The sequence below is a fragment of the Myotis daubentonii genome, chromosome 15, assembly GCF_963259705.1.
Source record: "Myotis daubentonii chromosome 15, mMyoDau2.1, whole genome shotgun sequence".
NCBI classification, from domain to species: domain Eukaryota; kingdom Metazoa; phylum Chordata; class Mammalia; order Chiroptera; family Vespertilionidae; genus Myotis; species Myotis daubentonii.
The window spans coordinates 35,973,116-35,995,484 of record NC_081854.1 but is presented as its reverse complement, the minus strand read 5'-3'; the positions used below and the strand labels follow the sequence as shown (position 1 = coordinate 35,995,484).

At 40.1% G+C, this 22,369-nt stretch overlaps 1 protein-coding gene across 1 annotated transcript; it reads right to left on the bottom strand.

Annotated features, from left to right (window-relative positions):
• Positions 1-3,634: 3,634 nt before the first annotated feature.
• On the bottom strand, positions 3,635-22,369 carry GCSH (glycine cleavage system protein H). The gene is made up of 5 exons (XM_059667310.1): positions 22,074-22,369; positions 18,010-18,089; positions 16,738-16,801; positions 5,841-5,972; positions 3,635-4,272 (listed from the first exon to the last, which is right to left on the bottom strand). The coding sequence occupies exons 1-5, from the start codon at positions 22,219-22,221 to the stop codon at positions 4,175-4,177; spliced, it is 522 nt and encodes a 173-aa protein (XP_059523293.1). The 5' UTR covers positions 22,222-22,369; the 3' UTR covers positions 3,635-4,174.

The window sequence follows — 22,369 nt, the reverse complement described above, 5'->3', positions numbered from 1 at the left end:
GGGGTCAGGAGGTATATGGAAACTATACTTTGTGCTCAATTTTGAGCCTAAATCTGCTCTTAAAAAATTAAGTCTATTTAGAGGGGGGAAAATACTGGTGGTAGGTGGTCAGTACTAAAGCCATGTTGCAGGAAAAAGATTTTAATCTTGATGTAAAGTGAGGGCCTTTTCTGAGGAAGGGAAATGTGTGATTGAGTCTGTAATAGATTGTAGAGCAGTAATGAAGGCAGTTATAGTTAGCATGATTGTCTATAAACTGAAAGTAAGCAGTACATTTTATCAGCCCCCCCAAAATTGTGGAAATTTAGAAAAATTCAGAATTTCTATTTTGCTAAGTTGATCTGAAATACCAGCCTCATTTTCACGTTAGCATGCCTATGCAGAGCCCCCTAGTGGTTTTTCATTAAAAATACTGTCAACTGGCCCTAGACCAGCGGTTCTCAACCTGTGGGTCGCAACCCCTTTGGGGGTCAAACGACTCACAGGGGTCGCCTAAGACCATCGTAAAACATATATAATTACATATTGTTTTTGTGATTAATCACCATGCTTTAATTATGTTCAATTGGTAACAATGAAATGGGGGGCCACCACAACATGAGGAACTGTATTAAAGGGTCGTGGCATTAGGAAGGTTGAGAACCACTGCCCTAGACATTTGGCTCAGTGGATGGAATGACTGCCCAGGGACTGAAGGGTCCTGGGTTTTATTTTGGTTAAGGGTATGTACTGGGTTGCAGGTTGGATCCCCAGCCCTGGTTGGGGCGCCTGGCCTGAGGGAGATAACCAATCAATGTGTCTCTCTCACATTGATGTTTCTCTCTGTGTCTCTCTTCCCCTCCCTTTTACTCTCTCTAGAAATCAATGGAAAAATATCCTTGGGTGAGGATTAACAAACAAAAAATACTGGGAGATGATATCAAACTGCTCATCTCTTTCAGACTACAATCACTGATGTACTTTCATTTTAGAAAGGCCATTTCTGTTTCCCACCTTTATAGAACATTCATCCTTCCCCCTCCCACCCGCCCCCCCGTTCCCATTTAAGTATTTTTTTAATAGTAACATTTGCTAAAAAATTGATAAAGATGGAACCAGGAAATGTGAAAATCCTAACCATGACTGCCCAGCTTTTTAACAATCTCTTATTCTCTCCATCACCTTATCTGTGAAATGGTGGTAGCTATCTACCTCTGGTTATTATTATGAGCATTAAAGAAGGTAATATATGAGAGCACCTTCAAAACAAAAAAGTAAAATGTATATAATTACTCACCCATTTTTATTTCCAAAGCAGATAGTCAAATTAATTACCCTGAATAATAATTACAAAAATAGAAAGACAATCATCCAGGGTATCTTGGATTCCTTCTTGCTAAAAGTGCAACGATACATCTCAACAGTGATATGGCCATTGGCAGTCTTGGAAAGAATGGTTTCTGTCTGCTGAGGAGCAGGAAAGATGTTATTTATTTCTCTACTCCCTTTGGAGTCTCATTGCTGTTCATTCACCATCAGAACATGTTAGTCAGAATACTTTCTTTTTCCTCTAGTAAGAGGAAAATGATGGAAGAATTCGTGTGCTCTTGCTGTGTGAGTACATATATATATACTAGGTGTACCGGTTAATAATGCGGATTTTTAATCAAAGAAAACACGATAATTTCAAGAGAAACATCAAAAGTACTTTATTCAAAGTAATGTCTGTTGCTAGCTACACATTTCCCCCAGCTTGCAGGTAATTTGTGGATACCATCCCAATAGAACTTTTCTTGTTTTGAGGCAAACTCATTCAGAGACCCAATTTTCCACTTCTTCGTACGCTTTGAAGTGCTGCTCAGAAAGTGCGTGTGCCATCGATCGGAACAAGTGGTAATCTGAAGGAGCAAGGTCTGGTGAATATGGCGGGTGGGTTAATATTTCCCAGGCAAGACCTTTTAATGTGTCTTTAACTGGTTTTGAAGTGTGTGATGGTGTGTTATCAAGAAGCAAAATTACTGTGCTGTGTCTTCTAGCACATTCTGGTCCTTTCATGATCAAAGCGTGGTTCAAATTGATTATTTGCTAGCGATCAGTATTAACAGTTCCACCTGGTTTTAGAAGCTCATAACACACCACACCTTCCTGATCCTACCAAATGCAGAGCATTGTCTTCTTTTTGAAGTGATTTGGCCTTGCATGTTGATGGTTGACCTGGATCAACCCATGATTTTGTGCATTTGGGATTCTCAAAATAAATCCACTTTTCATCACCAGTCACAATTCGATGCAAAATAGACTTCCTTTTGTGCCGCTGAAGCAACATTTTACTGATGACTTTTCGGTTTTCCATTTGTCTTTCATTCAGTTGATGTGGCACCCATTTTCCTTACTTTAAAATCTTTCCCATTGCTTATAAATGATCGGAAATTGTTTGCTGAACAACGTTTAATCTTTCTGTAAGTCATTTTTGAGTTTGACACGCATCTTCATCCAATAATGCTTGTAATTGTTGGTCTTCAAACTTTTTTGGTTGACCTGGACGTTCTTTGTCTTTCACATCGAGATCATCACTTTTAAAGCGTTTTATTTATTTTTTATTTTTTTTAAATATATTTTATTGATTTTTTACAGAGAGGAAGGGAGAGAGATAGAGAGTTAGAAACATCGATGAGAGAGAAACATCGATCAGCTGCCTCCTGCACATCTCCCACTGGGGATGTGCCTGCAACCCAGGTACATGCCCTTGACCGGAATCGAACCTGGGACCTTTCAGTCCGAAGGCCGACGCTCTATCCACTGAGTCAAACCGGTTTTGGCTTTTAAAGCGTTTTAAACCAGCGTTCACAAGTATCTTGAGATGGAGCATATTCACCATAAGCTTCCCGAAGTATTTAGCAGCACTTTTCTTCAAAATAAAGTAATGAATTAAAACTTCCCACAAGTGCTTTTTTTGGCACGATATTCGACATTTTTAAGCGTAAAAATATCTATGATGTTAACACCTTCAGCAAATTTGACATATGAAGTTTTGAAGCTTGTCAGAACAACAAAATAGCATACACATCAAATTGCATATATATCAACATGTGTAACTCCATCTATTGAAAAAAATCCGCATTATTAACTGGTATACCTAGTATTTATATTTACGTGTGTATATAATATCCCAAAAATATCCACGTTATAGTTGGCTGAATTAAAATATCATTTGGGATTGTAAATATGCTTAAACTATAAAGAACATTAACTATCTAAGTCAGTTAAAGTTTCACTTCCGTTCCGATTACGTTAAGTGAAAACCTGAATGATTTAACTTTCTTAAGGATGCCATCTATGTGCCTTACTCATCAAACTTTCACCTTTCCTTGTTTTTCCTCTTCTCTTTTCTAACTTAGCATGACAGAAAAACAGTATCAGTGGTTTCTTTTTCATGATATTAAAGGTGACCAAAAAGTACTTAATATTATCAGGCAATTAGATTTTTGCTTAAGAAAAATCACATTTATGAATAACTAAAAGGAAACATTTTCTTGGAATCTTTCCTTGTTATGGCTTCAATTACCTTAAAACAAACAAAAACTTTCAATAAGTTAAAATTTCACAAATACTAGCATAGTCACTAAATGATATATTAACAGCAAAACAAAAAATATTAATGAAGTTGAATGTTTTATTATTAAACTTTCTTATTTTCCTGCGAGGCTGCTACTTCAGTGTATAAAAATAGCACCAGCAAACTCAGTAATTGCTAAATTGAGACAGTATTGTTCATCACATGACACCGTAACAACAAAAACTTTTATCTATTGCCTGTTATTTCCAATGGAAAGATCATTAAGTATTGTGACCCAAATCCAGAGACCGAAGTAAGCAAATTACAGTATTATATAAAGCTTAAGATAACAATGTTATCCTTGAAATATATAATTTTTATTACTAGATTTTACCATGGATAATTTCAGGAATTCTGAATATTATAACTGTAGCCTAGCCTAAAAACCATAGGGAGTTGTGGAAAAGATGCACATTGTATTTATCTGCCATCATTAGATGGTTAAGGGGTATTTTCATCCAGTAGCATTGTTGTAGTTTCTTTTTTCATTGGAATTATTAAATCTTCTGTCCACCACTAATTTAAGACAACTATGCTAGATAAGTTGTTTCAGACTACTTTATTTAGGTGGGTTCATTTTCACTCCTCAATAGATTTTATGTATTTCTCATATGCTTCTTCACTCATTAGTTCATCTAGTTCTGAAGGGTTACTCAGTGTCATCTTGATCAGCCAACCTGCAACCAAAGAAAAGTATCTTATATTCCAAATTACCTTTTTAAAGAGCTAAGTTCATTAAAAAATGTAAAATAGTTTTATTTTAAATTAGCTTATATTTAGTATTATTTTGGATTTGTTTCAGATGCACAGCATAGTGGTTAGACAATCATATGCTTTATACAGTGATCCTCCCCCCTGACGTTTCGAGTACCCACCTAACATATACACAATTATTACAATATTATTGATTGATTTGATTTCCTATGTTGACTATTTTGTAACTACTAACTAGTACTTCTTATTCTCTTGACTTTCTCACCCAACCCTCCAAATGCCCCTCTTCATCAGTCTGTTCTCTGTATCTGTGAGTTGGTTTCTATTTGTTTGTTCATTTATTTTATTTGTTAGATTCTACATGTAAGTAAAATCATATAGTATTTGTCTTTCTTTGCCTGACTTATTTCACTTAACATAATATCCTCTAGGTCCATCCATGTTGTCACAAATAATAAGATTTCATTCTTTTTAATGGCAGAGTAATGTATATGTGTACCATAGCTTTTTTTATCCACTCATCTATTGATGGGCACTTGTGTAAATAATATACAATGAACATAGGGGTGCATATATTATTGAATTAATATTTTGGGTTTCTTTGGCTATATACCCAGTAGTGCAATTGTTGGGTCTTTAGGTAGTTCCATTTTTAATTTCTTGCGGAACTCCATACTGTTTTCCATGGTGGCTGCACCAATCTTCATTCCCACAAACACTCCAATAGGAATCCCATTTCTCCACATCCTTACCAACACTTGTTTTAAAATAAATTCTTTAGTGCCTCAAAATTAATGTAGTATTATTTACCTCAATGACTCATTTGTTCAAGGAATTTTAAGTTTTAACATTAAGAATTAAATTAATATCCTTGCATATCATTATCGAAAAGATTACAACTAGAATAGATTCCACTATAATGGATTAAGAACTGTTAGATTATAATAAGCATCAACAAATGACACTGAATAGGGATCCAAGTTATACAAGAGACTAGATATATCTTTCATTAATAAGAGGAACACCAATACTGTTAACTACTGATGTGAAGGACATAGAAAGTAGAGAGTTAGAAGGGCGTGGTGATAGGCAACAGAGAACTACAACCTAATCCTAATTTTACCATTTATGGATGTGTGACCTTAACAGATAAATCCTTTCTGGGCCTCATTTCATCTACAAAATGAAGAAAATTGCTACTAGCCTACCTCACTGGGTAACTATAAAGATGAATATGTGAGAAAACTGAAAATAAATGAAATAAGTATTATTCTATTATCCCCTACATCCCAATATAGACACTTTATGTTTGAAGAAGTAAATATTTTGCAGGTGCTTAATACTAAGAACCCTGTAAAACAAGGCCATGCTTTATTTTATCAACAATGATCTTAATAAACATAACCTTAGATATTCAGCTAATCTGTGCTTTTTTTATTAAAAGCAGAACATCTCTATTTAGTACTAAAAAGTGTAAAGAGATAAAGTCAATTCGCTAAAACTTGCTTTTAACCTTAGATTAACAACTTACCGTCTTCGTAACAAGATTTGTTGACAAGTCCTGGATTTTCTACAAGAGCTGTATTAATTTCAGTTACTTCTCCTGACAGAGGAGAATATAGTTCACTAGCAGCTTTCACACTTTCCAAAGCACCAAACTCATCTAAATTAAGAAAATGAAAGAAAATATTAAATGTCAAAAGTTAATGACCTGAAAATGCCAATATAGAAAATTGGTCACTTCAAGTTCAATCATGATAAAATTCCAAGTATCTTTATTTAAAAATAAAATCGTAGATTTTGTCATGTTTGTATCACCTATGAGAAGAGTATCAATATCCTCAATAAAGCAGACCTATTTCTTTTAGACAGAGTAAACAAATGGTGATGTATCTGAATACCAGAAGTGCTTGAATTCACAAAAACTCAATCTTTCAATTTACTAGGTTCAGGAAAAAAAAACACTCAGAAGATTCCAGTAGCAGTACAGTACACCTCAGACCCACCTTTCTACAGATACACCAAAAAAAACACAAACAAACAAAAAACAATTATGTGAAGGATCTCTAGGATAACCAAAAGGAGAGTTAATGATTGGGAAAAAAAAATGGGACCCAATCTGAGATCTTCTTTTATACAATGCATACACTGATAACACCATGCTATCCAAAGACCACAGTGTAATTAGAACACAAGTAGAAAACCAGTCTTATTTCTTTGAAGGGTCAAAGGATGAAGTATGGGGCTGCCAACGTGGCTGGAAAATGAGGATGGAAAAGAGAAAAAGTAGTCAGCAGAAAGATCCCCAAACAACCTACAGACCCACCTGATCATCATAATAAGTGAACATATGGAGGAATACTTGTAAATAACTTTTTAGAACAGAAAGTAAACAACGTAAAACAAAACATCCCCTGAATGGTATACACAGCAGACTGGATATAGTAAAACAAAGGATCAGTGAACGTGAAGAATGATAATCTGAAATTAACCAATCTAAAGAACAGTTAAAAAAAAAAAAAAGGCTGGCTCTAGCTGGTTTGGCTCAGTGGATACAGCATCAGGCCTGCAGACTGAAGGGTCCCAGCTTCCATTCCTATGAAGGGCACGTGCCCAGGTTGCAAGGTTGATCTCCAGTAGGGGTGTGCAAGAGGCAGCCAATCAGTGATTCTCATCATTGATGTTTCAATCTCTCCCTCCCTCTACCTTCCTCTCTGAAATCAATAAAAATATATATATTTTTAAAAGGCTGAAAAATTAATAGAGCCTTAGTCACCTATAAGACAATATCCAGTGGTAGGAAGTGAATGATGAGAATACAACATACCAAAATATTTGGGACACTAGAGGTTCAGTGCACGAAATTTGTGCACAGGCAGGGTCCTTAGGCCTGGCCAGCGATCAGGGCCAATCAGGGCCTTCCAGCTGCTGGCTGGAGCCTTCCTGCCTTCTGCACTGCCCCCTGGTGACCAGTGCACATCATAGCGAGTGGTCGAACTCCTGGTTGGTAGTACTCCTGAGGGGACAATTTGTATATTAGCCTTTTATTATATAGGATAGCTAAAATGGTGCTTAGAAGGAGATTAATGTCTTTAGCTTTCGTTTAAAAAGAACATCTTGACTATACAATCAGTCTGCAGACAGAGGTGGGTCTCTGGAGGCTTTGAGTCTTTGCCTAATCAAATTAGTCAGAAACAGCATTATACACTGTCCTGCACTGAAGATTGGGAGGCATAACAGATCTACCTAATACATACTCACAAACCCGTCCAGGCAACCAAAATAGGGAGACAAAAAAACCCCCCAAAATAAAACAAAACCCCAAATGAAAGAACAAGAGAATTCTCCAGAAGAAGCACTAAATGAAATGGAGATAAGAAATTTATCAGACATAGAGTTCAGAATAATGATGGCAAAGATGCTTAACAGCATGAGAAAACATGAAGAACGACATAGCACTAATAAAGAACAATAGAAAGAACACACAGTAGATTAGGGGAAGCTGAGGATTGGATTAGTAAATTAGAAGACAGGGTAGAAAAAAAATCAATCAGAGAACCAAAAAGTAAAGAACAGGACAGCTTAAGGGAGCTGTTGGGATATGTAACAATATCCACATAACAGATATGCCAGAAGGGGAAGAAAGGGAGCAAGGGATAGAGAACGTGTTTAAAGAAACAATGGTAGAAAACTTCCCTAACTTGGTGAAGGAAAAAGTCATAAAGTTCAGGAGGCACAGAGTGTCCCAAACAGGCCCATGCCCAGACACATCATAATTAAAATGCCAAAAATTAAAGACAAAGAGAGAATATGAAAGGCGGCAAGAGAAAAGCAACCATAAGGCTGTCAGATGTTTTCTCATCAGAAACTCTACAGGCCAGAAGGGAATGGCATGAAGTATTCAAGGTAATGAAAAGCAAGAATTTGAAACCAAGATTACTATATCCAGCAAGGCTATTATTCAAAACAGATGGTGATGCCTTAGCCGGTTTGGCTCAGTGGATAGAGCGTCGGCCTGCGGACTGAAGGGTCCCAGGTTCGATTCCGGTCAAGGGCATGTACCTGGGTTGCAGGCACATCCCCATAGGAGATGTGCAGGAGGCAGCTGATCAATGTTTCTAACTCTCTGTCTCTCTTCCTTCCTCTCTGTAAAAAATCAATAAAATACATATAAAAAAAAAAAAGCTTCCCAGATAAAAAAAAGGCAAAAGGCGTTTATTACCACCAAACCAGCACTGCATGAGATGCTAAAGGGACTGCTATAATGAGAAGAATAAAGAGACAGTGAAACATAGGCATAAATAATTAAAATGGCAACAAATAAGTACCCACCCTATATAATAAAGAGGCAATATGCAAATTGACCATCACTCCAACACACAAAGATGGCCACCCCCATGTGGTCACAAGATGGCCTGCAAGGGAGGGCAGTTGGGGGCAACCAGGCCTGCAGGGGAGGGCAGTTGCGGACAACCAGGCCTGCAGGGGAGGACAGATGGGGGCAAACAAGCCTGCAGGAGTGGGCAGTTGGGGACAACCAGGCCTGCAAGGGAGGGCAGTTGGGGGATACCAGGCCTGCAGGGGAGGGCAGTTGGAGGCGACCAGGCCTACAGGGGAGGGCAGTGGTGGGGGACCAAGCCTGCAAGGGAGAGCAGTTGGGGGGGACCAGGCCTGCAGGGGAGGGCAGTTGGGGGTTACCAGGCCTGCTGGGGAGGGCAGTTAGGGGTGACCAGGCTGGCAAGGGAGGGCAGTTAGGGGCAACCGGGCCTGCAAGGGAGGGCAGTTGGGGGCAACTGGGATGGCAAGGTAGGGCAGTTGCGGACAACCAGGCCTGCAGGGGAGGACAGATTGGGGCAAACAAGCCTGCAGGAGTGGGCAGTTGGGGGCAACCAGGCCTGCAAGGGAGGGCAGTTGGAGGCGACCAGGCCTACAGGGGAGGGCAATGGTGGGGGACCAAGCCTGCAAGGGAGAGTAGTTGGGGGGGACCAGGCCTGCAGGGGAGGGCAGTTGGGGGTTACCAGGCCTGCTGGGGAGGGCAGTTAGGGGTGACCAGGCTGGCAAGGGAGGGCAGTTAGGGGCAACTGGGCTGGCAAGGGAGGGCAGTTGGGGGCAACTGGGATGGCAAGGTAGGGCAGTTGAGGATGACCAGGCCAGCAGGGGAGCAGTTAGGCATCGATCAGGCTGGCAGGGGAGTGGTTAGGGGGTGATCAGGCTGGCAGCAGAAGCGGTTAGGGGCAATCCGGCAGGCAAGCAGTTGGGAGCCAGCAGTCCTGGATTGTGAAAAGGATGTCCAATTGCCCAGTGGGATCAGGCCTAAACGTGCAGTCGGATATCTCCCGAGGGGTCCCAGATTGGAGAGGGTGCAGTCTGGGCTGAGGGACAACACCCCCTCCCGTGCATGAATTTCGTGCACTGGACCTCTAATCTATATATATAAAAGCCAAAGCGACAGTCTGACCGGTAGTTATGATGCGCAATGACCACCAGGGGGAAGAAGCTCCGACTGGTAGCTATGACATGCACAGACCATGAGGGGGCAGATGCTCAATGCAGGAGCTGCTGAGTGACTTCTCGAACTCTGGGACCCCTTGGGGGATGTCAGACTGCCGGTTTCCCCCTGATCCCTGCAGGCTAGCCAAGGAACCCCACTTGCCAGAGGGACACCGCTCACTCTGCAGACGTCCTTCGAGCCCTAGCGCCACCCCAGGTGTCACCAGCACGGGAGGTTGGCTCCAGGGTGTGTCCGGCCCCTCTCACCCAGTCTCACCCCGCTGGCCACCTTTTAATTAATTTCTTTTCAATGTGCACGAATCCATGCACCAGACCTCTAGTCAATAATAACCTTAAATGTAAATGGATTAAATGCTCCAATCAAAAGACATAGCATTGCTGAATGGATACGAAAATATGACCCAATTATACCCTGTCTACAAGAGACCCACCTTAAAACAAAAGACTCAGGATGAGAGTGAAGGGATGGAAATTTTCCATGCAAATGGAAACGAGCAGGGCATTCCACAAAACGATAAAGGTCACTACTTAAAACTAAAGATATCGATCCAACAAGAGGATATAACCCTGGTAAACATATATGCACCCAATATAGGAGCATCTAAATACATAAAAAAAACTTCTGGAAGACTTTAAGGGGAGAGACCAACAGCAATACAGTCATAGTAGGGGACTTTCACATCCCACTGACTTTACTGGATAGATCTTCCAGACAAAACAATTAACAAGGAAATAGTAACTTTAAAGGACACACTGGATCAGATGGATTTAATTGACATTTGTAGAATATTTCACCCCAAAGCTGTAGAATATACATTCTACTCAAGTGCACATGGGTCACGCACATTCTCAAAGATAGATCACATGTTAGGACAGAAACAAGTCTATACAAATTCAAGAAGATTGAAATCATATCAAGCATCTTCTCAGATCATAATGGAATGAAATTAGAAATCAACTACAGTAAAAACACTCAAAAACATTCAAATACATGGAGGCTAAATAACATTTATTAAACAATGAATGGGATACCAATGAGATAAAGAAAGAAATTAAAAACTTCCTGGAAGCAAATGAAAACAAACGTACAACAATCCAAAATTTCTGAGATATAGCAAAAGCAGTCCTGAGAGGGAAGTTCATAGCATTATAGGCCTACTTCAAAAAACAAGAAAAATTAATAATAAACTACCTACAGCTTACAGAATTAGAAAGAGAACAACCAGAAAAGCCCAGAGTAAGTAGAAGGAAGGAAATAATAAAGATTAGAGCAAAAATAAATGGCATAGAGACTAGAAAAACAATACAAAAGATCAATGAAACCAAGAGCTGGTTCTTTGAAACGATATACAAGATTGATGTACCTTTAGCCAGGCTAATCAAGAAACAGAGGAGCCCTAACCAGTTGTGCTCAGTGGATAGAGCGTCGGCCTGTGGACTCAAGGGTCCCAGGTTCAATTCCGGTCAAGGGCATGTACCTTGGTTGCAGGCACATCCCCAGGAGGGGGTGTGCAAGAGGCAGCTGATCGATGTTTCTCTCTCATCGATGTTTCTAACTCTCTATCCCTCTCCCTTCCTCTCTGTAAAAAATCAATAAAATGTATTAAAAAAAAGAAAAGAAACAGGAACCAAATAACTAAAGTCAGAAACAAAAGCAGTGAAGTAACAATTGGCACCACAGACATACAAAGGATTGTAAGAAAATACTATGAACAACTATATGCCAACAAATTGGATGATGTGGATGACATGGACAAATTCCTAAAAAAATAGTCTTCCAAAAGCAAATCAAGAAGAATCAGAAAACATGAATAGGCCAATAACAACTGATGAAGTAGAAGCAGTAATCAGAAAACTCCCAGCGTGGCACAGTGGTTGAGCATTGACCTATGAACCAGGAGGTCACGGTTTAATTCAGGGCACATGCCTGGGTTACAGGCTTGTTTCCTAATAAGGGGCGTGCAGGAGGCAGCTGATCAATGATTCTCTCTCATCCTTGATGTTTCTATCTCCCTCCCTTCCTCTCTAAAACCAATATATATATATATATATATATATATTTTAAAAAGCTTATCATATAAAAAGCTTAAAGGAATGAAAAGGTAAAACCGCAAGCTATGACAAAATATTTACAAAATATATATCTGATAAAGAATTTGTATCTAGAATATATAAAGAATGCCTACCTCTGGCCAGTGCTGCTCAGTGGTTAGAGTGCTGACCCATGCATAGAAAGGTCTCAGGTTTGATTCCTGGCCCCAGTTGGGACACATGCAGTAGGCTATCAATTGATGTTTTTTCTCACATCAATGTTTCTGTCTCTGTCTCTCTCCTTCCCACCCTCCCTTCCATTGTCTCTAAAATCAATGGAAAAATATCCTTCTATGAGGATAAACAAACAAAAAGAATGCCTAAAAGTCAATGGTAAAAAAACCCCCACAAAAACGAAATTGGTAAAAGACTTGACTAGAGACTTCACAAATAAAGATGTTAGTAAAAAGCACAAAGTTGCTCAACAATAATGTTCCTGAGGAAATTCAAGCTTAAACCACAATGAGATCTATAGCTTCTGGAAAACTGAGTCTCATATTGTTGATGAGAATGTAAAATGGTACAAACATGGAAAACTGGCAGTTTCTTATTAAGTTAAACATATACCTACACTATGAGCCAGAAATACTACTCCTGTATGTACTTACCCAAGAGAAATGAGTACATATATTCACAAAAAGAGACATACAAAACAGTTTATAGTAGCTTTATTCATGATAACTCGCAACTAGAAATAACATGAAAATCCATCAACAGGAGAAAGGATAAAAATGTGTCTATTCATACAGTGGGACACTCTTCAGCAACTAAAAACTGAACGACTGCCCAGCTGGAGTAGCTCAGTGGTTGAGCGTCAACCTTTGAACCAGAAGGTTACTGTTCAATTCCCAGTCAGGGCACATGCCATGTTGAGGGCTTAATCCCTAGTGGGTGGTGCACAGGAGGCAGCTGATCAATGATTCTCTCTCATCTTTGACGTTTCTATCTATCTCTCTCTGAAATCAATAAAAAAAACTGATCAACATGAATGCATATCAAAAATCATGACATTGGATAAAAGAAATCAGACAATTGGGAAGATTCATGCAGTATGCCATTGGATTGTATATTTAAGATATATGTATTTTCATATGTATCAATTTAAAAATACATTTTGTAGAAAGTTTTTAAAAGGCATTTTTAAGTTAAGTATGTTACCAGTATATTTATATTAGTAGAATTTTTAAATGCACAAAAAGGCTCATGACGCTCACTTACTATAAAGAGATGTTCTGAAACTTATGGTCTGCTTGAGTAGCAAAGCAGGTACAGTAAATAAAAGAACTTGAGAAAATGAGAACTGTGCGTTGTTGTATAGAAAAAAAGATCATTAACCACCCCGGGGGTTTTATTATGACATCAGAAATGGTTTCTAGGAAGCCCCTCAAAAAGAGGGATGTGACTGACCAGGATGTTGAGAGACAGGAAGCAGAAAAATATCAAACAAGATAAATGATGGGGAAAGTTTAAGCAGAAAAAGAGATGGCCAATACTGTCAAAGATACTTACATTATGCTAAATTTCATTCAATACTATAACTCTATGAAGTAGATACTATTATTATTATTATCCTAACTTATAGATGAGACCTAGATTATGTTTGTTCCTCAAAATCACACAGCTAATATATTGTGAGACCAGGCTTGAAAACCAGGTTCTGACCCCTTTTAGCTCATATGCTTTACTACCTCAAAGAAAAGCAGATTTTACTTTTTAAACTTAATAGGCCTCAATATGAATATGTGGAGTGGAGAGCAAAGAGGCTAACACCCATTTCCCTCTACTTCTTCCTACCTTCCATTATGATGTCTAAAAATGCTCATTTTCTCTTTGCCATCATCCCTACAACTAGGGGTAGCAAATATAACCCATATCTGGCTAATGAGATGTAAGAGAATAAAAATGAAAGCCTGTCTGTCTCTTCCTGCTTTTGGACATTGTCATTTGAGAATGTGACAATGTTTAAGATTTTGCTGCCATGTTGTGAACTGTGACACATTGAGGCAGAAAAAGTACTAAAAAAGGACAAGATTTGGAGAACCAAGATGGCGGCATAGGTTAACGCCGGAGTTTGCTGCCTTGAACAACTACTTCAAAAGTGAAACTAAAAGACAGAACAGACATCACCCAGAACCACAGGAATGCTGGCTGAGTGGAAGTCCTACAACTAGGAGGAAAGAGAAACGCATACGGACACTCAGAGGAGGCGCAGTGCTGAAGTCAAATTCTGAGGTGCGGAGTGCGGGGAGCGGGCTGGCGGTGGAGTGCGCGGTTGGCGTTTTCAATCGGGAGGGAGTTGCAGACTCTGAGCTCCAGATACGGGCGAGTCTTTAGGGACCCAGACTCAAATGGGAGAAGCGGGACTGTCTGGCTTCGGTCAGAGCGAGTGCAGCTTTCTCTCCCAGCTTTGCAGCGGGTGCTGGGACTCAGAGAGGCAGAGCCCCTGGTGACAGGACTGAGAGCCACCATAACTGCTCTCTCCGGCCCACCCTCTTGATCCTGTGCAACCCGCCCCCCCCCAAGCTCTGCACAGAGGCATTTGCCGGATAGCCTCAGGCAAAGGCTAGATTAGCACCTCCCTAGAGGACAGAAGTTCTCTCACTGCAGATACAGCTGATTCTCATAGCCACTTGGCCTGGAGGTCAAACCCTCCCTGGAATTAGCTACAACAATCAAGATTTAACTATAAGACTGCGAACAAAGACCACTAGGGGGTGCACCAAGGAAGCATAACAAAATGCGGAGACAAAGAAACAGGACAAAATTGTCAATGGAAGATATAGAGTTCAGAACCACACTTTTAAGGTCTCTCAAGAACTGTTTAGAAGCTGCCGATAAACTTAATGAGATCTACACGAAAACTAATAAGACCCTCGATGTTATATTGGGGAACCAAGTAGAAATTAAGCATACACGGACTGAAATAACGAATATTATACAGACTCCCGACAGCAGACCAGAGGAGCGCAAGAATCAAGTCAATGATTTGAAATGTGAGGAAGCAAAAAACACCCAACCGGAAAAGCAAAATGAAAAAAGAATCCAAAAATGCGAGGATAGTATAAGGAGCCTCTGGGACAGCTTCAAGCGTACCAACATCCGAATTATAGGGGTGCCAGAAGATGAGAGAGAGCAAGATATTGAAAACCTATTTGAAGAAATAATGACAGAAAACTTCCCCCACCTGGTGAAAGAAATGGACTTACAGGTCCAAGAAGCGCGGAGAACCTCAAACAAAAGGAATCCAAAGAGGACCACACCAAGACACATCATAATTAAAATGCCAAGAGCAAAAGACAAAGAGAGAATCTTAAAAGCAGAAAAAGAAAGAAACTCAGTTACCTACAAGGGAATACCCATACGACTGTCAGCTGATTTCTCAACAGAAACTTTGCAGGCCAGAAGGGAGTGGCAAGAAATATTCAAAGTGATGAATACCAAGAACCTACAACCAAGATTACTTTATCCAGCAAAGCTATCATTCAGAACTGAAGGTCAGATAAAGAGCTTCACAGATAAGGAAAAGCTAAAGGAATTCATCACCACCAAACCAGGATTATATGAAATGCTGAAAGGTATCCTTTAAGAAGAGGAAGAGGAAGAAAAAGGTAAAGATACAAATTATGAACAACAAATATGCATCTATCAACAAGTGAATCTAAGAATCAAGTGAATAAATAATCTGATGAACAGAATGAACTGGTGATTATAATAGAATCAGAGACATAGAAAGGGAATGGACTGACTATTCTTGGGGGGGAAAGGGGTGTGGGAGATGCGGGAAGAGACTGGACAAAAATCGTGCACCTATGGATGAGGACAGTGGGTAGGGAGTGAGGGCGGAGGGTGGGGCGGGAACTGGGAGGAGGGGAGTCATGGGGGAAAAAAAGAGGAACAAATGTAATAATCTGAACAATAAAGATTTAATGAAAAAAAAAAGAGGAAGAAGAAGAAAAAGGTAAAGATACTAATTATGAACAACAAATATGCATCTATCAACAAGTGAATCTAAGAATCAAGTGAATAAATAATCTGATGAACAGAATGAACTGGTGATTATAATAGAATCAGAGACATAGAAAGGGAATGGTACTCACTATTCTTGGTGAGGAAAGGGGTATGGGAGATGTGGGAAGAGACTGGACAAAAATTTTGCACCTAGGGATGAGGACAGTGGGGGGGGGGGTAAGGGCAGAGGGTGGTGTGGGAACTGGGTGGAGGGGAGCCATGGGGGGAAAAAAGAGGAACAAATGTAATGATCTGAACAATAAAGATTTACTAAAAAAGAAAAGAAAAGAAAAGAAAAAGTACTAAAAAAGGTCATGTCCTTCACTGAGCCACTCAACCAATCCTCTCTCCACCTATGTCCAGACCATTTAAACTAGTATAAGATATAAATCCCTAGCCCCGGTCAGTGTGGCTTTGTTGGTTGAGCATCGTCCCGTGCACCAAAGGGTTTCCAGTTCAACTTCCAGTCAAACAACTGATATTTCTCTCCCTCTCCCTTCCTCACTCTTTTAAGTTTCCTGTTACTTGAGTGAAAAGCACTCTAACTGATCCTGGGTGCATAGAAGTTATTCAAGCCCTGGCCAGTGGTGTGTAAGAGAGGCAACTGATCTCTCTCTCTCTCTCTCTCTCTCTCTCTCTCTCTCTCTCTCTCTCTCTCTCCCTCCCTCCCTCCCTCCCTCTTACCCCCCATACTCCCCTCTGAAATTAGTGGAAACATCCTCTGGTGAAGATTTTTAAAAAAGTTATTCAAGGTAAAGGTTAGGTAAAGAAAATTTATGGCATGAATGATGACAAACCAAGGTAAGAAAAATACTCACCTTGCTTGTTTAATTTTGTCCCAATTTCAGGCAGACTACAGTAAACAACATCTCCCAATGCTTCCTAAAAACAACAAACAAAAAAACTCTAAGAAATATAATTAAACCTCCTAATAGGAGCAAGCCAAACACCGAATCCCCTGTAATTTCAGATAGTTGCACAAATTTTACATTTGATGGGCCACATTTTTTGTGTTTTTTTCTTACAACCCTTTAAAACACAAAACTATTCTTGGCTCAGGACCTACAAAGAAACAGGCCACTAGCTGGACTTCCCACAGCTATACTGACTGGTTACAAACCGTATATCCTCCAAAAGATTACTATCTTCCCTGAGAAGAATCACACTTCACATTTTTTCACTTCTGCAGCCATTTCTCCCTCAGCATTTGCTTAAATCTTACCCATTAATTCTTCAACGCATAGTCACATGCCTTATACGCCTTGAAGACCTTGACTCCAATAAGAAATTATCTCTCCATCAGGTTACCACCCACTTCACCACTCAGGTTATCCATCTTGTAATGTTTTGTATGTCATTTTCCGTGTAGGTAATTACACTCATAGATAAATTCCAGGAGGTATGGACACTACACAATATTTCACAAGCACCCTGTATTGGACTTCAGTAGGTACACAGATATACTAATGAAGATATATTTGTCATTGACTTTCAATACCTGATATTCCAACATTTCTATAAAATATTTTATATTTCCATCAGTTATCATCCCCTTTCCCCATAGTGCCTCACCTCCCAGAGATCCAGTTTAAAATTATTAACTGGTGCTGCCATTTGACTTAACGTTTTCTTTTACACAATATTTCAAATATGGGATCAGTGGGAATAGGGGAGTTAATAGAGAAATAGATAGGCTAAATAAAAGGTTTCCCTCTGCGTAATCTGTGCCAATCTAGGTTTTCCCCTCTTCATCTCCCCTTGTCATGTGTGTATCACTGTATCCACAAAACACTATCAACACTCTACCCTTTTGCTGCTTCTTTCCTTAACTGCCCCAATATGAAACGAACACATTTCCTTCTTGAATAAGGTTTGTTTCCTACCTTCAATTTTAAATGTTAACCTTTCAATATCTCTAACACTACATACTCTCCTGACCAGGTTATGTTTTTCACTTATGAATGATGTTTCTCTAAGGGCCTGTTAAGGGCCTAAAACACTAAGGGCAGAATAAACAAATTTTAAAAGACAGAGACAACCCAATTTAGGTGAAAGTAGACTACTTTAACTATTTCGAGACAGTCCAATACCTGTGCAAAATTGCTGATTCCCACTGTTCCAATACCATTTTCTGTTGTTATCCATTCATGTTTCTCTGTGAATTTACGCACTAAAATAGAAGACCAATATTTCAGAAAAGCAGTAGCATCACTTCTTATAATGCATTTTTTATATCAATGCTGTCAAAAGGCAAAACTTTCCCAGTATTTGGTCTGACTTATTGACATTGCCTTTCAATAGTACATGCCCTGGAAAAAATGATCGCAACTAGATGGTACATCTTAACAGTGCTATCACTTAGACAAAGATGGCTTGATATGAACACCTTGCACATCTTTTGGAGATTTGGTTATCTGCTCTAACCTTACTTAGTCTAAATCACACACAAAAAATTTGAGGCTATTTCAAATGTATACTTATCTATTAATTGGTCTGTCTTGCAGAAAAGTCTGTCCCTCTGAAGACAGATTTGGAGTGATGAAGTTTTGGAATGAGCACAGACTGTTCATAAATTATTTAAGCTAAAAAAATAACGTAACATTTTAAAGTTGACCTAAGACAGCTTCCCTGCAAGTTGGTTACTTGCAGGCAAAGTGGGATCTTACAGGAATGAAATTGACCTAGTAAATTACAAATTAAATAAGTTCTTAAAATTCCATTTTACTGCAATTCAGGCCTGTGTGGAAGAAATAGGCTACCATCATTTAAAGAAGCAAACTATTAGGATAACTCAACAGTCAACTCAGAGCTAAGCCATGAACAGGTGGAAAGTCAAGTTCTATTGATCTTTCATTGGACAGGTTAGCCCTTGGCTTTCTCTGTGAGTTTCTCTTCAAAGATATGGTCGCCCTAGTCCAGTGATGGCGAACCTATGACACGCGTGTCAGAGGTGACACGCGAACTCACTTTTTTGGTTGATTTTTCTTTGTTCTATGGCACTTAAATATATAAAATAAATATCAAAAATATAAATCTTTGTTTTACTATGGTTGCAAATATTAAAAAATTTCTATATGTGACACGGCACCAGAGTTAAGTTAGGGTTTTTCAAAATGCTGACACGTCGAGCTCAAAAGGTTCATCATCACTGCCCTAGTCAGTTTGGCTCAGTGGATAGAGTATTGGCCTGCAGACTGAAGGGTCCTGCATTCGATTCTGGTCAAGGTCACATGCTGGGGTTGCGGGCTCGATCCCATGTGGGGTGGGGCGCAGAAGGCAGCCAATCAATGTCTTTCTCATCATTGATGTTTCAATCTCTCTCCCCCTCCCCCTTCCTCTCTAAAATCAATAAAAAAAAAAGTTTATTAAAAAAAAAGATATGGTCAAATATTCAACAATTCCTGGAAGAAAGATTGACCAAAATTTAAGAGATATGAAAAAATTATTTAGGATTTAATGTTAAAAGTTCTTGCTTTAAGAAATAAGTAATTTTTTAAAAGTATATACTATCTTAAATATATATTACTTTCCAAAATCAAGTATTTTTTCCAAAAATAATGCATCAGAAATGAATTGGAAAATGGTTCATTAATTCCAATACTGTTTTAAAGTAAGCCTTGCTGGTTCACTCTTCTCCCTTACCCAAAGATAGTTATACTTAAAACAGCATTAAATTGCTTTGATTACACAGCTCTGATGCGCAACAGAATGTAAATAGAGCAGAGCTTATTCCTTTCTTTTCCTCTAGCATTAAAAAATTTTTAATTTTATATTCTTCAGTGGAAAAAGTTGCAAAATCTGTCACAAAGGAATGTGCTTTACTTTGTTCCACTTCAAATAACTGAATGCTTCAGTTTATCTAATCCTTCTATTTTTTTTTTAATATTTTATTGATTTTTTTACAGAGAGGAAGGGAGAGAGATAGAGTTAAAAACATCGATGAGAGAGAAACATCGATCAGCTGCCTCCTGCACATCTCCCACCGGGGATGTGCCCACAACCCAGGTACATGCCCCTGACTGGAATCGAACCTAGGACCCTTCAGTCCGCAGGCCGATGCTCTATCCACCAAGCCAAACCAGTTTCGGCTAATCCTTCTATTAAAAAGCTTAAGATTTGGCCTCGATGGTGTGCTCAGTGGTTAGAGTATTGGCCCGCTGATTGAAGGGTCCTGGGTTCAATTGCCAGTTAAGGGCATATACCTCGGTTGCAGGTTCAATCCCTTGCCCCCAGTGGGGGCTTGAGTTTGGGAGGCAGCCAATCGATGTGTGTGTCTCTCTCCCACCATCCCTCCTCCCACTCTCTGTAAAAGTCAATGGAAAAAAATCTTCATTCCTCCAGTGAGGATTTAAAAAAAAAAAAAAGCTTAAGGTTTATACTTGATGTTCTGACTGCAACACTGTCCCCACCTTTCACTTTTTCTTGACTATTTCGTAGTTCAGTTTAGAAGCTCTTTCCTGCCACAAGCCTAGTCTAGCCCTTCAAGACTGGGTTCCTGGGTCCATCCAGCACATTCCCAGAGAACTCTGCACTACGCTCCTCTCACCATAACCCCAAACACACTCATAGAACTTAACGTACTACAGATATAGCCCATTTATCAATTTTCCCCAGGAAGGTAGATTATAAGTACAAAGCAAACACGTGCAGCGTTTATTTTATTTGTACTCCCATTTCTAAACAATGCTGGGCATATAGTAAACTCTTAAAAGTTGGAGTGAATTTTTAAAAGTTTAAGTAAAAGGGATTCTGAGCAAAATATCTAGTATATAATTATTTGGCTACAATACTGAATTCTCCCTATCATTCTCTTACAACTCTAGAACAGGTTGTTTAAACCTAACATACCTTCTAAAAGGCTGGAGAACTATAAATATGACTTCTCTGAGACCATTGTCCTGATTTTGGACTTGCCATTTTACCTGATTGTAAAGATAATCTTAAGAATAAGATGGTTCTCACATTCAATTTAGCAACTGAGCAAGCAAGCAGTGGTTCTCAACCTGTGGGTCGAGACCCCTTTGGGGGTCGAACGACCCTTTCACAGGGGTCGCCTAAGACCATTGGAAAACACATATATAATTACATATTGTTTTTGTGATTCATCACTATGCTTTAATTATGTTCAATTTGTAACAATGAAATGGGGGGTCACCACAACATGAGGAACTGTATTAAAGGGTCGCGGCATTAGGAAGGTTGAGAACCACTGGTTTAGAGGAAGAGGCAGCAACATTGCTAAGCCATTTTTCTAGGCCAGCCTGTTTAGGTTCAATGATTAGCACAATTCTTTAACCCTTGACCCAACAGGAAAAAAGTGGACAGGAGATTGTGTAAATAATTACTTTCTTACTGAGCTTTGAGCCTCAGAAAATTAGGCGTTTTGAGTGACCTATGAAAGGTTTGTATTTCCCTTCTTTCAAAGTCACTAGGCAGATAAAATATATTAACATCGGTCCATTTTTTGCTATTTATTTGATTCTATGAACTAAAATTTAATAACATTTATCAAGTACTTACTATGTGCCAGGCTTTATGTACAACAGTTACATTACTATTATTTCACCCTCCCAACAACTCTGTGAGGTAAGACTATCATTTCCATTTTCCTGATGAGGGAAACTGACTCAAAAGTTTTGCTCGCTTTAACTAGTAAAAATCTAGATCCAGTGTTTTCACTTCAATTAGTGCTCTTGCTTTAATTTTACTTTAGAGTTATTGATATGATCCGTGGAGCAAACTAAAAGCCTATTATTAGTCGCCACTTTTAGGGTCCACGATGCCCACAAATGAGAGAGAACCTAAGGTCAAGAAGCTTAGGGGCACTGGCCGGATCTTCCAGGAGCCAGCGGCAGACTCCTGCCCCGGACACTGCGATCACGCGTGCTCCAGGCTCCCTCCCCACACCCCTCCCGCCTCCCTAACCTGCAGGACAAAGGCTGCGTGTCAGCCACGCCACTTAGGGAGGGGAGGAGGGGCTGCACAATTAGAGATCCCAGCTTAAAAGAAGTGTGCTCAGGAGTCGCGTGGCTTGCTAGACCCCGGGCGATCGGCAACCGGGACTTGAGATAAGGATCAGGCGAGGGGGGAAGCGTCCCAGCTCACCCCCACCCGAGGCAGCCCAGCTGGCCCCACGTGCCCACTCAAAGCTTACCCAACAGCAGATTGGGACCGGTACGCAGGGTCCGGATGGCGCCCGCCCTCAGGCCCCAGGGCCGCGGCGGGCAGGGCGCAGCTGGCGCCCACGCGGTGCGCAGGCTGCAGGCCGCGGCCCGCACGGCCCTTGCGGCTCGGAGCGCCATGTTCGCTGGAGGAGTTGCGGCACTGCGCCAAGGCCGCCCTGGCGGGTTGAGGCGGGAGCAGGGGCAGCCCTGGAGCGAAGGTGGCCCGCACGCGGGGGCGGAGCCTGGAAGTGCAGGGGGCGGGGTTTGGTAGGGCGACGCGTAGGGC